The sequence below is a fragment of the Amblyomma mixtum genome, chromosome 10, assembly GCF_055824585.1.
Source record: "Amblyomma mixtum isolate Tamu chromosome 10, ASM5582458v1, whole genome shotgun sequence".
NCBI classification, from domain to species: Eukaryota; Metazoa; Arthropoda; class Arachnida; order Ixodida; family Ixodidae; genus Amblyomma; species Amblyomma mixtum.
This window is the reverse complement of record NC_143021.1, coordinates 84,285,628-84,301,894: the sequence shown is the minus strand read 5'-3', so window position 1 is coordinate 84,301,894 and position 16,267 is coordinate 84,285,628. Positions and strand designations below refer to the sequence as shown.

The 16,267-nt window shown below is 46.1% G+C and overlaps 2 protein-coding genes across 2 annotated transcripts; both read right to left on the bottom strand.

Moving 5' to 3' along the window:
* Nucleotides 1-3,243: 3,243 nt before the first annotated feature.
* On the bottom strand, nt 3,244-12,281 carry LOC149326322 (uncharacterized). The gene is made up of 4 exons (XM_089564536.1): nt 12,277-12,281; nt 12,007-12,200; nt 6,136-6,260; nt 3,244-3,774 (listed from the first exon to the last, which is right to left on the bottom strand). The coding sequence occupies exons 1-4, from the start codon at nt 12,279-12,281 to the stop codon at nt 3,688-3,690; spliced, it is 411 nt and encodes a 136-aa protein (XP_089420662.1). The 3' UTR covers nt 3,244-3,687.
* Nucleotides 12,282-12,743: 462 nt separating this feature from the next.
* On the bottom strand, nt 12,744-15,160 carry LOC149326321 (uncharacterized). Its single transcript, XM_089564535.1, has 3 exons — nt 14,879-15,160; nt 13,970-14,420; nt 12,744-12,887 (listed from the first exon to the last, which is right to left on the bottom strand). The coding sequence occupies exons 1-3, from the start codon at nt 15,139-15,141 to the stop codon at nt 12,744-12,746; spliced, it is 858 nt and encodes a 285-aa protein (XP_089420661.1). The 5' UTR covers nt 15,142-15,160.
* Nucleotides 15,161-16,267: the final 1,107 nt, after the last annotated feature.

Genomic DNA, 16,267 nt, shown 5'->3' with positions numbered 1-16,267 from the left:
TTCATGCTTCACTTTGCAGGCACGGGAACTACCGTCAACGCTTTCCGCCTTTCTTTGCACAAGAGGGCAAAGTCTTCCTAAACTCAGGGGGACAGATAGGGCTACTCCTACATCATATCTTTTTGCAACATGTCTTAACCCATGGGATAAGCGTTGAATGTAAGGTGTGATAGTGTGTTTCTTCGAGTTCTTCGAGTGTCGGAGCACTCTTATATTGTTACCGGACGGTGGGCCCGTGCAGAGAAAGGCAGACAGAAACGCAGGAGACCCGGGCACAACCGGCCGCGGCGATTCTCTTTCGGTCTCTGTCTCACGCTCTGTCCTCGCGCTTGCCCCGCGCCTCTTCTTTATTCGCATAGTGCAGCGTGCTCTTGGTCGGCGTAGGTCGTATGCCGTAACATATTTTTTTCCACCCGGGAGGGGGAGGAGGGAGGGAGGGGGGGGGGCGAGTTAGAACACAGTTCCAACACGGCTGGTGTCCTCTAGCACGTGCTTCGCTTTGCAGGCTGACATCAGGTTGGCTAGGTGCTCCTTGAGCATGGTTGTGTCCCTGGCGAATGTGATGGGGATCACATCGCTCGCGAGCGACGTATTGTCGAGCACCTGCAGGTCCTGTGTCAGGGGTGAGCGAGGTTCCGCAACGTCAGAAAAGCCTTCGACACTGGGTAGGGACGAGGAATCCTGCGACGAAGCGTGTGGGCTAGGTGACTCCTTGCCGGTGTCTCCTGCGACGGCATCCGATAGGGAAGGGAACTGTGGCACTGCTACGAGAAACGCCCGCATATCTTGCACATTTTGCGGCGCTTCCTTGGCGGGAGTTCATTTCTTGAGAAGGGCATCGAAGTTGTCCCGTTGAGCCCGGGTTGAGGGTCTTCTCACCGGCGCAGCTTGATTTGCAGGAGGCATCATCATATTGTGACGACATAGTGTCGTCTGACACCAAACTGTCCCGGTAGGTTTCGGAGCTGCTTGTAGGCCATTCCTCGACGTACGACAACAGCGAGGGCTTTTGCCCGCCTTCGGAAAGTGGTTCCAGGAAGCTGTTCATCTCAAGCTTAGCCCGACGTTCAGGTCTCAGGCGTAACAATAGGTGTTGATTGGTCCTCCTTCTCCGAAGCAGCATCGCCTAACAGTTGCATCCCGGGCTCGTCTGCTTCAGTGCCTCGCAAGGGACACGTGGTTTCCCCGGGTTTCTGGCGCTGATCTGCGCTCCTTTGACGCACTGGAGACCGTCGTCAACCGGTTCCATGACACAGTTACCAAGCTGATTGAGCGCCACAAGCGTTCGGTTGTGAGTGCTTTGGCACCGAAGCCATGGTGGTCCCCTGAGCTCTCCATCGAGTGGCGCCGTGTTCAAACCTTACACCGGCACTTCCAGTGTTGCTCAGACCCTTTGTTGTACCGCGTCTATTGCACCGCACTTCAGGCAGCACTTACCTGTTACCGTAACAGCATCAGGGTGGCAAAGGACTCGGTGTTGCACCAGGCCTGTGACGATTCGACTCGTAAAAACCTTTTTGGCGCACCCTTTCAGAAGGCATTCGCCAAACTGCGCGCCCCCGTATTCCTACCACCTCTAGGCACAGGAGGTGGCGTTCTGACGACTTCTGTCATCGAGTCGGCGGCACTTTTGCTCCAGACACAGGTCGCCTTTGAGAATTCTTTGATAGCTTCACCATTACATGTGTTATCCGTGCATCGCTTGAGTTGCCTTCCTGTCCTTCAGTACCGCCGGACGTCCTGTTCTCACGTAACAAGCTTCAGTTGCTCGCAAACGCCCTCGATACGGGCACGGCTCCCGGCCTGAATGGGTTGACTGCGCCCTTGGTTACCGGCCTCTGGTGTGCCTGCCTGTTCTTCTTTCTCTTCCTTTTCAACGGTGCCCTCCGTCTCGGCCACTTTCCTCTGCATAGCATGAGGCTGATCATTTTCCTTCGAAAACCAAACCGTCCCTCTTCTCTCCCTACTTCCTACCGGCAAGTAGTGATGAACTTTTAGAACGCCTACTTCACGGTTGTCTTTACCATTTCTTGCACGCCAGGGGCCATCTCCACCCCAACCAGTTTGGGTTTACCCATTCATGCAGCGCAGCGCAAGCCCTGGCCTCGTTGCGAACAATTCTAATTTCCACGTATCCTGAACGCCCGTGGTTCTCATATCACTTGATTTTCAGGGTGCATTTGATAGTGTGTGTTCGCTTCTTTCGCTGCCGCAGTCTCCCTTCCAACTTCTGTCAACTCTTGCGCGCCTTTCTTTCCCAGCGCACCGTAGTCTACCGTACGTGCACTGGTGAGGAGGTCCCTGCCAACTCTACTCTCGGCAGCGTTCTGGGACCCCCTGTTTTACCCCTTTTGTGGACCATAATAATCGCAGACCATCTCGAGTGTCCAATGCCTCCTGGCGTAACAATACAGGCGTATGCCGACGACACTATTGTGCTGATTCTGGCCCGCACGCGCCACGAGCTGGAGCAGTTGTGTGCGGACATTCTTGACAGAGTAGCCTGTTGGGCCTCACATTCGCGGGTAACGGTCTCGTGGACAAAAACTGCCGACGATTACGTTACTTCCTAATCCGAAATTTGAGCGCAGCTCATCAGCTGTTTCAGCTTTTCGACAGGTTGAGGGAAAGAATTCAAGCGAGACATGTATGTGCAATTACAGACAACTTGTTATTTTTCACACATATTCCTTGTTCAAGAAACACTCCACTAACAGTTCTTGATTGTCGTGAAGGAAGCTTTGTGGGCGGACAAATAGGTGGATATATGCTCGACTTGCTGCACCAATGCCTGGTTGTCAAAGACGAGGTCTGCGCAAGTATTTCGCGAGGTTGTCACAGCTGTGGGAGCCGTTACGAGCGAGAGGAACGGGATGTTCTCCCGCGCAAGTGGTAAGAAATTCCCTCTTGTCTGTATATCCACACTAAAGTCCCCACCCACCCTGCCACCCTGGCAGGTGGCAGCGTTTCTGGTACAACGTCAATGCCAAAGCATGCAGCGCACATTTGTCACTGCCGCCATGTAGATTAAAGCATGACTGAGGTGTCCACTGTTCCAAGAGGGCAGTTATGCGCCTTCCCTCTGGTTCAAGTGTCCAACAAGAAGTGTGAGACAGATGCTGCGCATTTCCTTTCCTCAAAAACCAATTTACAAATTTTACCTTCCGCTTTCCAGGCTCCCGCTCTATTGGTTTCGCAGCTCAGGGGTGGCTTTTCAGCGTAAAACACGAAATGACTGATAAATAAGTTAACATGCCTAAGAAACAATATATGAACTAGGAACAAGCAGGAAGCAATCAAAAAATGAACGCAGCATGTATGTTTTGTCACGTTAGAACGTAAATACAACAAAATAAATGCAACAAAAACACAGCACCGGCTGGGTTGACAAAAAAATAGAAAACAGTACATGAACTAGGAAGAAGCAGGAAGCAATAAAAAATCAACTATGCAGCATGTATGCTTTGTCACCTTCGAACGTAAATACAACAAAATGAATGCAACAAAAAATACAGCACTGGCTGTGTTGTCAAAAGAATAAGCAACAATACATGAACTAGGAACAAGAAGGAAGCAATCAAAAAATGAACTACGCAGCATGTAAGCTTTGTCATGTAAGAACATAAGTACAACAAAATAAATAAACAAAAAATACAGCACCGGCTGGCTTGTCACAGAATGAAATGGTCACTGAGGCTCCTGCCTTTTTTGCGTTGCATCCGCGAGCACAAGCTGCTCTAATGATACGGCCATTCTCTCCTGGCATTGCCGCATCTGCGATAAAAAGCAACAATGACCTCAGTATCAGTATACACATGACTGGATGTTGTACCTCAAGGTTAAATATTTGCAACGTACTATTGCAAAAGAACATGCGGTTCACGTGTACAGTGTTTACGAAGCCGTCACCTAAAGTGTGCACTGCTTGACGTCAGGTAATACCGGTATTGCATTTCTGTTTGCTTATGCAGTGTTCCTTACTGAATCTATTCATTTCAGTGGCCCATTTGTACTGCGGTCTTCACTGCATTCTGCTCAAAAAATTAATTTTTATTTGTCATGGTCACAATGCACCCAGTACAACCTTCTAAAGTGTGTGCACAAATCTTTACATGAACAGCATTCGGCACAAAATCTGATGCGTAGGCAGGTGTTTACCAGTCGTGTTATATTATGAGATACTTTTCACAACCAATGTTGCACGGCAACGTTGCTCTCCTATATGTGACTACACTTATTTCTGACTACATGGCACGCACCACACACATCAGTGTGCAACGTTGCTCTCCTATATGTGACTACACTTATTTCTGACTACATGGCACGCACCACACACATCAGTGTACACATCTCAGTTGGTGGTGTGACTCAAAAGAAGGCACACACATGTACATTACAAAAGGCAACCTTGCAATGCCCTCGCCAGGCGGCATTTCAGCAAACAGTTATCCCAGACCTTACATCCACATAAGCATTATTGTGTTCCATAAGTAATTTTACCTGTTGTTCAGTTCTTTGGCATCATTCTGCACCGTGTCACCGCTTATGGTTCGCAAGTAGTACCTTCTCTGTATGCACAAACCAGCTGACGTCAAACAACTTTCATAGTGTGTTTGAATGGAGCGCAACTGTTTACCAAGAATGCCACACGATACAAACAACTCATTGCATCAGGCCTGTAGGAGAACTATGCAAAGCTCTCTTTAAATTCTGCGTCAAACCTGTTAATTCATCTTACAGTGACATAGCAGTGAGTGGGGACATGCAGCACTTCTTCGGATGCTGCCAAACAAGGACCTGTGGCCTTTGCCATGGGACACTATTTTCTGAAGCAATTATTACTGAGGAAAATTTGCACTTCTATCACAGGTAACATCAGCACGTATGCATGCGCTATCGCTGTGCCCTACAGACAAGTCTGAAAGCGGCTGCACCTTTAGTTGGTAATTACGTAGCTGTTTCAAATGCTAGCACAGATATTCTTCACAAGCGTTGTCTTTCAGTAGCAGATATCTCATCCTCTTAACTCTTTCCTTACCACGGGGAAATTGGCTGTTTTTTGTATGGTTTAGTTACGAATTCTTTGTGCAACAGGTACTAAATGTACAGTGCCATGCGGTACATAAAAGTGAAGGTAAATGAACGTGCTTTCAAGCAGTATTTATTTTTAAGAAATACAAAAAAATTGATTTACATAAAAAATATGCATGAACAAAAAAAAACAAAAAAACGTAAAAAGTTTCTGAGTAAGGAGAAATATCTCTGGCAAAAATTTTTTTACCGTAATTCCATAACATACAGATTGTGGGTATATCAAGAGGCAACATTTCGTTATAAAATGATACCCATACACTCAGTACTCTTTGAGTTAGGAAAAATTACAAGACGCATAGTGAAATATTCAAGTTCTTGATTGGTCCTACTTACTTTTTTTTTCAAGGAAAAGATTAACTTATAGCACAATACTATACACCAAAACGCGCGTGTTAAATGCACAGTACAAAAGCACATTACGAAAGAAATACAGTAATAACAAAATGGGTAATAAAAATTAGCAATCACAAATAATTAATGAAATTCACTGCAAACTTTCTAAATGAGTAACTGAGCTGCACTCCGACGACGCGACATCGATGTCCGAGTCATCTGTGCTCGATGAGTCTGAAAGATCACTTGCCGGGTCGTCGGGATCGAGCAAAACTGCGATCTTTCGAGCGCGCGCAGTTTTGGATGTCGACGCCATCACTCCAGTCAAGTGCGCGTCAACCTTCGCACCCGCGCGCCCTTTAAAAATCGCCGCCACGCAGTAAAAATGTGAACCGTGCAGAAACGAAAACTCTACTTTGTATACAATCACCGAGATGGCGCCACAAGTCCAGGGCGCAGTGGTATTATTAAAATTCGCGCTTACTCAGCGGCGATCGACGCCTAGTGCCGTGGTAAGGAAAGAGTTAATTAAGCTCACTGTGCTGCACAGGTAGTGTCCAGGCCCCCATTTTGCGCGTGGAAGTAAGCAATGAATTGAAAAGGCTGTTCATTTGCCTCTAAATGGCTTCCGATTTTACACCAAAATAACACCACTTTGAAATAAGAAATGTAATACAGACATTCCTTGGAAAACCCGCAGATACATACCATTCGGATTTCTTGCAAAAGCTCGGTCAGTATCGCGTTGGTTGCCTCAGCCACTTCCACCCGCCGTGCTCCGTCCCCCACTGCCCTCTGCAGGAGGGGGCTTCTCCTCCGCACTGGTGGAGGTCCTGCAGCAGGAGCAAAGATAAACCAGCAATCAGTGACACTACTTCGCAACCTAATACCACGCAGCCGGTTACGGGCAACAGGTACACGTAAGCTGCACCAAGCGCTGCACAATCATCACACTGGGAGGCATTACGAGACACTGACTTTGTACACAGTAACAACTTCAAAGCATGCAGTAGTCCCCTTTTCTGATCAACATAAATCATCTGTTGAGGCTTGCCATGTTCTGCTGGGGTTCACAGAGTGAACACATATTTATTTATTTAGTAAGGAACCCACAGCGCCGTGGCATTACAGTGGGGGGGGGGGGGGGGGGGGGGGTGCAAAGTACAACAAAGAAGCACACATGACACCTCCGCTCGCAGGCAGAGTTACAAGCATAAAACTTTCACCATGTACATCTCACTTCAAAAGAACACATCACAAACGCATCACATCATTAAAGAACGAAAGAACGCATCATTTGATGTCACACTCACAACATCGCTCGGTAGTCTGTTCCATTCTCTAATGGTTTTCGGAAAGAAAGACATTTTAAACAATTCAGTTTTTGCCGCGAATTCGCGGACTTTAAAAACATGGTCAACACGGTTGGATCTATAAAAAGGCTCCTGCACATACCTTTCGCGTTCAACCCGAACAGTTGAATAATAAACAGCATGAAACAGCTTCAGACGCAACTTCTTTCGGCGCGTGTCAAGCAATTCCCAGTTGAGTGCATCCTTCGTACGCGATGCACTGTAACGAGCCCCGCGTGTGCCAGACACGAAACGAGAGGCAATGCTCTGCACCCTCTCCAACTTATCTTTATCTCTAGCAGTAGGCGGGTCCCAGACAGTGCACGCGTAGTCCAGAACCGACCTGACATAAGTCTTGAATAAAATGTCACGACATGACAGTGGAAAAGTGCTTGCATTTCGGCGAAGAAATCCCAAGTTTCTGCATGCTTTAGCAGAGATATAATCGACGTGACGGCGCCAGCTCAAATCAGGAGTAAAATAAACGCCTAGATATTTAAATTCGAATACCTGTTCTAACATTGTGTTCCTAATAACATATGAATACGCATCAGGGTTTTTCTTTCTTGTAAACTTCATATGGACAGTCTTGGACAAATTCAAGTTCATATTCCATTTAACGCACCACTGTGAGATTCTGTTCAAATCTTCTTGGAACATTTCCGCATCTCGATCGCTAGTGACAACACTATAGAGAACGCAGTCATCCGCAAATAACCGCATTTGAGATACTATTCCGTCACCAATGTCATTCACGTAGAGCAGGAACAATAGTGGTCCTAACATGGAGCCCTGGGGAACACCAGACACAACCTGCACTCTTTGAGACTCGGCGCCATTCATAACCACAAACTGCTGCCGTAAACATAGGTAATCTTTTACCCATGATATCACTTGAGGGCTAATATTGTAGAAAGACATTTTTTTAATTAGTAAAGAATGCGTCACGGTATCAAAGGCCTTTTTAAAGTCCAAAAACACGCAGTCCACGCTAAGTCGCCTGTCCAGTGCCTCAGCCAAATCGTGCGCAAATTCAGTCAGCTGCGTAGTACACGATAGGCCCCTTCGAAAACCATGCTGACGAGGATTAAACAATGAATGTGCGTCCATATGTGCTGCTATACTGGTGAACAAAATATGTTCGAGTATCTTGCACGCAACTGAAGTTAGAGATACCGGTCTATAATTTGATACAGTGTTGCGAGGGCCAGATTTGTAGATTGGCACAACACTTGCAATTTTCCAGTCATCTGGAAGGCAGGATTCTTCAAGCGATTTTTCAAAAATTATCTTTAAGTAGGGTGCAACCGACTCAGCACACAGTTTGTAGAATTTGTTTGGCAAGTCATCAGGACAACCAGCCTTAGCAATCTTCAGATTCTGCAACAGAGACTGTATACCGTTGATGCTGATCACAACATCATCCATAACACTCGCCACTGGCTGGAAACTCGGGGTATTCATATCGGCATGTTCGATTTCAGAGCTGAAAACAGAGCTGAAATATTTATTAAAGAACTCAGCTTTTTGTGCATCATCGTCAACAAAGGTGTCACCAGAAACAAGAGGTGGTATAGTTACAGAGTCTTTTCCATTTCTCTTTACATGTTTCCAAAATTCCTTTGGATTTTCTTTTAATTTCGTCTCCATTGAAATGCCAAACGAATTCTTTGCAGCTGCCACAGCAACTTTCATTCTTCCGGCAATTTCCTGAAGCTTGAACCAATTCTCACGCGTCGGATTTCCTTTAAATTTAACGTAAACACGTTGCCTTTTGCGCGTAATACTGCGTAGCTCCCGAGTAAACCATGGTTTGCTTTTACTCCTCCTCTTCGTTAATATGCAGCAGGAGCAGCAGCCATAGTGTTTACCTTCCATGCCAAACAAAATTGCCATCAGCAATAAATTTAATACAGACTTGAAAATAAACTGCTGTGTACACAATTTTCAACTCAGTTATGACCTTGGAGGAAAAAGGAAAAGTTCACATTCTACTGTACAAAACAAGTAACATACGTTTCATGTTCTCTTTTATGTGAGGCTGAGGACATGCTACCGCTACTTGCGGCATTTGTTCATTACTTTATCGCACTTTCAAGTTGGCCACTTGCTTCATGCCGTCACGTTTCACTTCCGAAACCCCCTCAGAAAAATGCACATCGCGTATGGTGCTTGTTGTTGAGCCCTACTGCACATCCCTCTGGTTTTGGCCCTTACATAGTATTGAGACAATAATTTCCATCGCTTCGGCAAAAAGAGTTCTTTAAGCAAGCTTATGTCTGCCAAAAGCCGTGCAGTGTGCCTACACTTGTCAGGCAGGATACATAGTGCAAGGTATCAGGGTTCCATATGGCAATGAGAAATGACAACAAGCTACTTTGTCACAAAATCGATTTAGCATAGAAAGTGGAAAGGCAAGAATGTCACAAAAACATTTCACTACATTTTCACTAGTTTCACTACACAATATTTCGGTGTCTTCAACTGAATGGTGACTGCGATATGCAGCTGGCATTTAGGTCACATGAGGCATTATAAATTGCACAAAGAAACGCTGCTGCATTCTCTCAAATCACTACAGCTCTAACACCCGCCTGCGGTGACAGCTGGAATGGCATCAAAGGATGTATGAGTAGTTCCACCACTGTTCGTTTCATGCCTCACACGGCCTAAGTCCCAATTACTCCCTGCAGGCATCAATAAAGTGCTCAAACTGGAACTAAAACAGCGTCAGGAATACATTGTTTTATATTTTATTTGCCAGTTTTGTATGTTAATGTCACAGGGTTATTCATCTATACCAATGTCTAAACCATTGTTTACAATAAGAAAGTATGCTAGCAAGTACGGCAAGCCCAACATCTCTAACTTCTTTTGTGCATAATCTTGCCCACTTAAGGCAGAAATATAACTGTCCACCATGCACCACTGTACTGGAAACAAAACCATTACTGCAGATCACAAAAAATGTGTAAACATTCGCAAAAGGGCGCAAGTGCCAGCTAGTTTCCAGCTCACATAACATCTTGAAACCAGATATGCCCGCACAGAGCGGTAACCGACGTTTATGTTGGCCCCATAGTAGCATCGGTTAACATTTCTTTACCCCTTAAAATTGTAATAGTAGACAATCCATCTTGGTTTCAAAGATCTGCACCTGAGAGCCACACTGCATTTCAGTACCATGCTTTAGCTCTTCCGAAATGCCCTGCTACAGGAGATAGTAATACGCATTGGCTGTCTTTAAAAGGGAGCCTACATGTTGATTTACGCCTGCACAAAACGTGTATGGCTGTGTCCTTCGAGGCTGTTTTAAATTGCTGAACCCCCCCCCCTCATCACTTGCCTCAAACACAAGACCATATTTTGCAGGATGCAGCCATTCCTGCCTGCCCAATGAAACAGTTTGTGTTACCATAAGAACACACACATATAAAAAAATGCGTCATCAGAAGCTGCACCCTACAATGTCACAGCGCAATCATGTGCTACCAAAATTGATTGCTTGCACTGAGTACTTCCTTGATTTTGTACACGAACTGATTCGGGAACTGGTTCGAGTGAGTAAGCCTGTGTTTCGCAAGGAAAAATGAAAGGTTAGTCAGTGTTGAGCCTGATTAGGAAATTTTCTTGCAAAGACTGTGATGAAACGGCTAAGATGTCAGCGTTACCTGCAACATTTTGTTTCGCACATAATACAGACCGACCCAATAAATACCACATCTCTTAACATGTGCCAGTCTATTAGGCAATGAGGATCACGAGATTTCCTTCTCTCATATGCAGAGATAAACCTGTATAAGGCAGCATAGCACTCTTTTCAATTAATGACCTCCAGCTTATATCTGCGAGATATATACCCAGAACTGCACTGCTGTGGACTACCAGAAAGCAATGCCACACTCGGCAACGACTGACAAAATGTGCAGAACTCACGCCTGTGAAGCCCCCATTATGTCCTAATATCATGGTACATAGAACTTCCGTCAAAACGTTGGAAATTGGCTCATGGCTGGCAGTCATCATCTGCTCAAAACAATAGCAGTGCAGTTCATAGGTCACACTTTTTAACACCATCCCTGCCAGCGTTTCAGCCTAGTTGCCATGTGCATTGCAGGTCAACCTAGGTTCCCAAACTGTTGACAATATGATGACAGCATGGAACGAAGGCTCTGCATTTAAAGGCAATGATGATAGCATTAAGGGTCCTGTTCTGAAGAAAACGCCATGTCCGTGCTGTCGCCACTGTGAGCGTAAAAGAAGGTGGCCGACCTGCCACGCACTTCACGTGGTATTGTCAGCACAACCTGCACACCGCTACAGGTGGCAACCTCCACACAATTGCAAGTGTCTCTTAAATTAATGACAGGTCGTGACAGGTTGCTTGAAAAGGACAACCTATCCCTCGGAAGCCCCACCAGTGCCTGTGCTTCAAACAGCCCCCTGCCGGGCAGTAGCACATCTCTTAACCGCCATACGACTGCACCAGAAGTGATATTGAAACTCCCCGCAATGTATGAAAAAAAGCAAACAATTACCACTCCCGCATATGTGAGCATGTCGGCAGAACCCAGGTGAGGTGATGCACACATAGCATCGCACTTTGCTGACATGACCCTTCAATGCAATCAAGTCATACCGTTAAGGCCGACTTTAGGTGTCCCGTCTAGTTTTTCCCTAACTTCCCTCATGCTTGCAAGCACATCTTGGCTGGTCTATGAATCCCAACGCAGCCGTGTGTTATCACAGCCCTGTCTCACTTTGTTGTCACTGGCCCCATGATGCTACAGTTACTAAATATGATTGTTTTTGTTCCTAATGTACTGCCACAGTCTGTCTAAGGCTATACTGCCATGACCACTGGTACTTCAGAAGTGCTTCATACATTTCGAACATGTGGACACTTTGCAACCATATTAACTGTTATCGAAACTTACTCGCAGCAGACAATAAATGCTCATTCACTGAAACAACTGATTAATATAGCAAACAACACACATGCAGGTAGTATACAAATAAAAACTTCAGATTTTCCCGCACAGTTCAATGTCGCAGAAGGTGACTTTTGGTCATGCGCAGCAGTGAAGCGACGATTAGCGTGCAAACGACTTGTTGTACATAGCTTCAGGTTGTACACACAGCACTACACACTTACAAAGTTGAGAACACATACGAGAAACTGTTGTGAAATGTGTAATTAACATGCCAGAATGATGACATTACTTACGACTCACAGCACTCCTGCCAGAGTGCATCTCAGGATGGCTGGACACCCCACTGCTACCTGCGGCCACTGCAGCCGAGGCACACGCACTAGCAGCAGTGGGAGGGGCTCGCGCCCGCCTCTTGGGCGCGAACGATCGCCCAATGATGGCTAGGAGGCGACCACGGGGCCCCGCTAACCGGCCACCGCCAGTACCCCTGCGATAAGCGTCACCACAACCATTTCAAACGACCGACGGAATCATTGAGCGGTTACACATGCACCAGTACTCACCCCATTTCGCTGGAAAACCAGCCAGCATCCCGCCTCGCGCGGCTGGCATATTTTGTATACCACAGGCGCCACTCCTTCACTGACCTGACAGGCGGGCCTTCTGCATTTAGCAGCTCGGCCAGCCTGCACCACAACCGATTCCTTTCTGCAACTGTAAAATTTGGATCCAAATCGCCCCCCGCTGTTGCGAGACGGGGGTTGGTCTCTAGAAAATTTAGTAGAATCTCTTCTTGCTGCCGCGTAATTTGAGATGTACTTGCCCGTGAAGCCATGGCGCCTTTGAACGATGTTTAGTAATCGTCTGCAAGCTAGGCTGCATAACACCATATAATTTTACAGGGATTGTGGTAGAAAGCAAATTGTTCCCTCCCTCACTGAAGAAGGTTATTGTACACAAAAAGAACAGCTCTAATACACACCTTTGTGCATGCAGAATGGTTAATACGGCAATCATTAGTACCTTCTGCTCAGTCAGGATGCAGCTTGTCACCCGAAATTGACTTTTCATCGATGTAACGCACTACGTAGCGCGACATCGCGTGTTGCACCGAGATGACCTTGGCACGAGATGTCCCACGCCAAAAACAATTGCAGTCCATAACCGTCCATACCTGCAAACAAGTTTAACACGATAAGTATAACTACCGTCTGCTGAGCCGGGCTGGCGCTCGCCATGCGAACTTACTTTGCACCGTCGTTAGGGTGGCTAGAACTTTTTTAGGTGTGAAAAGCGCGGCGCGTTTCCCTTGCCGGAAGTGGCACCGCTGCTCACCGATGTCGCTAGGGGCGCTGATGCTAGAGGCGCCGTCGCGCGGTCGCTGATCGTGCATGGTGGAATGCGCGCGGACCGCGTTTAATTCCGTGATTTGCGCGCTGTGATTTGCTTTTAAGATGCTGCTGATGGTGAAAAATGGCTCCGCGATGGTATTTTGTCCACGTGATGCAATGATGAGCTCCGGGTCGTCAAGAATTATTCACCAAGCAGAACTGCTTTCTTTCCACAGCAGACGACAAGCAGTTGCAGGCATCTTTTCGTTGATTTAAAGGGAACTCAGGTTCGATTTATGTGCTGGCATGAAAGTTGCTTCCGCAGACGTCCGCACGCCTTTCTGCTCGCGCTCGGCTGTTCGTTTCGAAAAGCGTTGCATGCTTTTGTTTTGCTCCTTAGACGAATATACGGCAAGACTACACTGTGTCGCATACAAGTTCGTACCGTGAAAAAATTAGTGGGGTTTTACTTACAGAGGTCGAAAAGCAATAGTAAAAATGTAGTGGGTGGATCAGAATTAATTTTCCGCCGCATGCAGTTATTACATGCGTTGCAACCGCAGCAAACGAGAATTCCCTTTTCAAAGAAACACTCCCAAGAAGTGGCAGCTCATGAAGCACACAGGTGTGGCGAGGGCACCTACCCAGCAAAACATATGCACAGTATGAAAAAGACGTGTTTCTGGAAGAACACATTTATTTTCAGTTGTTCATCCACATACACAACAGCATGATAAGCCCATTAAAGCACGCATGGCTTCACCCTTTTGCATTTCCTTTCGTGTTCCTTTTGATTAACTCCTTTCAAAAAAAAGTGAACCCGTGTTAAGCAGTAGAACTTCACTACCGAACTCGTCAATGTCACTGAGTGCTGGGGGCAGCCTATTTTTGTCGTTTCCCCAATTATTTTCCACATGTCAGTCACCGACTTAGCATGAAGGGTAGTTCTGCTGAAGAAACTAGTGACTTTGTTCTCTAGTGTCATAATAAGGTTGTAGAGGGAGAGCGTTGGGAACAAAAGCCCACCAAGGTCCCACTGCATTGATGCTTCCGTGGGTAAATCAGAGCTGGGCACGTCTTCTTTCTTCATTAGGCAAGCAGCCTTGCAATCCTCACAGTCGATGGACAGCACGAGTTTTCGTGCCACGTAGCCGGCGATATAATAAATAAGGCGGGCATCACTTTTTTCCGATATGTAAGAAGCATGGTCAACAGACACTTCCGCTGCATCGGATCGGAGCGGTCGGCTTTCTGCCTCTTGCTCTTCGCTGTCTGTCTCGTTGAGCAGTTCCTCCACAGATAGCAACGACTCAACTACACCATCAGGCACGTTACCTCCCTTGGGACTCCTGGCAAGACTATAGAAACTGAGGCACCTGCAAGTAAGCACAGAGTGGTAACTCTTAATCAGAGCCAAGTGTAAACTAGTTAAATTGCACAGTGTATAACCAGCAAGATTAGCGATATCTCATGATGACAATGAACTGGGCCGGAGTCGGATGGTCATTGGCCCCACCTGCCTGCCTCACAATTCCGAAACACCGCTCAAGGCAATCTTGGCTGAGATGCGCAGTCATGAGGTACTTAAAACCCACTTTCTTTGTTAGGTAGTCAAGTAGGCTCTTAGTTGCAGTGAGGGTCACACGCAAGCCCACTGCTGTGCTTCTGCTTAAAAATCCAATCCCCTTAGCATGACCCTCCCAGAGGTCTAGAAAGTGCAGCATTTCGTCCAATGTTTTCTCATTCTTGCTGCCGGGTCTGAAACACCATTACAGAATGCACATAAATGTATTGTTGACAACTGAGATAAATGTGGCAATAAATTTGAACTTACCTTAAGGCTTCTGCTGGGAATCTGGACGTCATGGCCTCAATCAGATTAGCCATGAGCCCAATGACAATTCTTGTTGGGTCGCTGTTCGGGTATTTGCTCTCAATTTGCTCTTTGTAGAAGGCCAAAGCATTCCTAACTTGGGCGCTAAAGACCTGAAAAGCAAGGTCTACCCTCATCTTCTCGAACCCATTGGGAAATATGTGGGACCTCGTAAGTTTTGGTGCCACCTTCAAGGTGACGCAAGTGCTGTCCACCTTCCACATTGTCGACACGTGTTCCCAGTGGGCCTGTAAAATTAATCATTTCGCATTGGAAACACTGACAACAATGAGCAAACATTTATGAATATGTGCCAACATTTCACACAATGTTTCTTAGCAAGCATACCCGTCCATAGTGCGTGTTGAAACCTTGTTTTTTCATCATGTTGCGCACACATTTGACAAGGTGTGGAAAGTCAGATATAAAATGCAGAAATCTGCCTTTGTCACAGGGATGGACGACCCTGCACCTTATATCATTGAAGTTTCCACGTATGCCTAGGATGTTCCACATAGATCGATTCCACGGGGCACCATCAGAACAAATATAATCGACACGGAGGCCAGCTTGTTCGGTCAAAATCGTTGCTTCTAGAATAATTTTTGCCAGCTGTCTTACTTTCACATTTCCATTGGAGGCGAACACACCTAAGGCAGAAAAGAACATTGTATGCGATCGTGTGATCTGCTAAAAAATTTTAGAAATAGTAATCAAATTTTATTTACCTATAATCTGTGTCCATTTGCCCACAAATGGCTGAAACATCACCACCAGGCCGTGGTCAGCTTTTTTTCTTTTGTCACATTCTTCAGTGTACTTTCCCAGGTCCACAAAGCCTTCTATGTGCTTGGACGATGTCATGTCAAGGTGGGTTGAAAGCTTCATTTCATCCACTACTAGACCACCATGCCTTTTCATTTCGTCTATGTCCTGGGCTTTTGATTTCACGCATGACAGAAGTTTGGCATTAAATCCATAAGAAGCTCTGAAACCCTAAAAATTCAATAATGTCACCACTCGGACTTTCATAAAGCGTCCAGTCACATACCTTAATGTACCTTTGTAGGCAAACACGACTGGGAACAACCAGAATATTGTGGCTTCTGAGGTGCTCGTAGAGCCGTGGGCTTTTCATTCTTAGAATTATGCACTCAAGAAGCCATTCCTTGTCATATCGGTATCCACGCTGACACTTTCGGTTACAGGCTTCGAAACACGCACGAACAGCAGCTTGCTGCTTCTTTGAAAGCTTTTTCAGCTGAAAGAAAAAGGGAATATCATATATACGCATATAAGCACATGCAATATAATTAAAGCATTGTAGCACACCTTCTCTTCAAAGGCGGA

What these genes read in the sequence shown, in the direction of transcription:
- LOC149326321 (XM_089564535.1), bottom strand. Translation starts at nt 15,141, where the DNA reads ATGTGGAAGGTGGACAGCACTTGCGTCACCTTGAAGGTGGCACCAAAA. An exon ending in TTCCCAGCAGAAGCCTTAAG is followed by an intron (nt 14,421 to 14,878) that starts GTAAGTTCAAAT and finishes GCTTACTTGCAG; the next exon opens with GTGCCTCAGTTTCTATAGTC. An exon ending in CTACCCTTCATGCTAAGTCG is followed by an intron (nt 12,888 to 13,969) that starts GTGACTGACATG and finishes ACTTGTTTGCAG; the next exon opens with GTATGGACGGTTATGGACTG.
- LOC149326322 (XM_089564536.1), bottom strand. An exon ending in TGGCAGGAGTGCTGTGAGTC is followed by an intron (nt 6,261 to 12,006) that starts GTAAGTAATGTC and finishes CTCCTGCTGCAG; the next exon opens with GACCTCCACCAGTGCGGAGG. An exon ending in TTTTGCAAGAAATCCGAATG is followed by an intron (nt 3,775 to 6,135) that starts GTATGTATCTGC and finishes TTTTTATCGCAG; the next exon opens with ATGCGGCAATGCCAGGAGAG.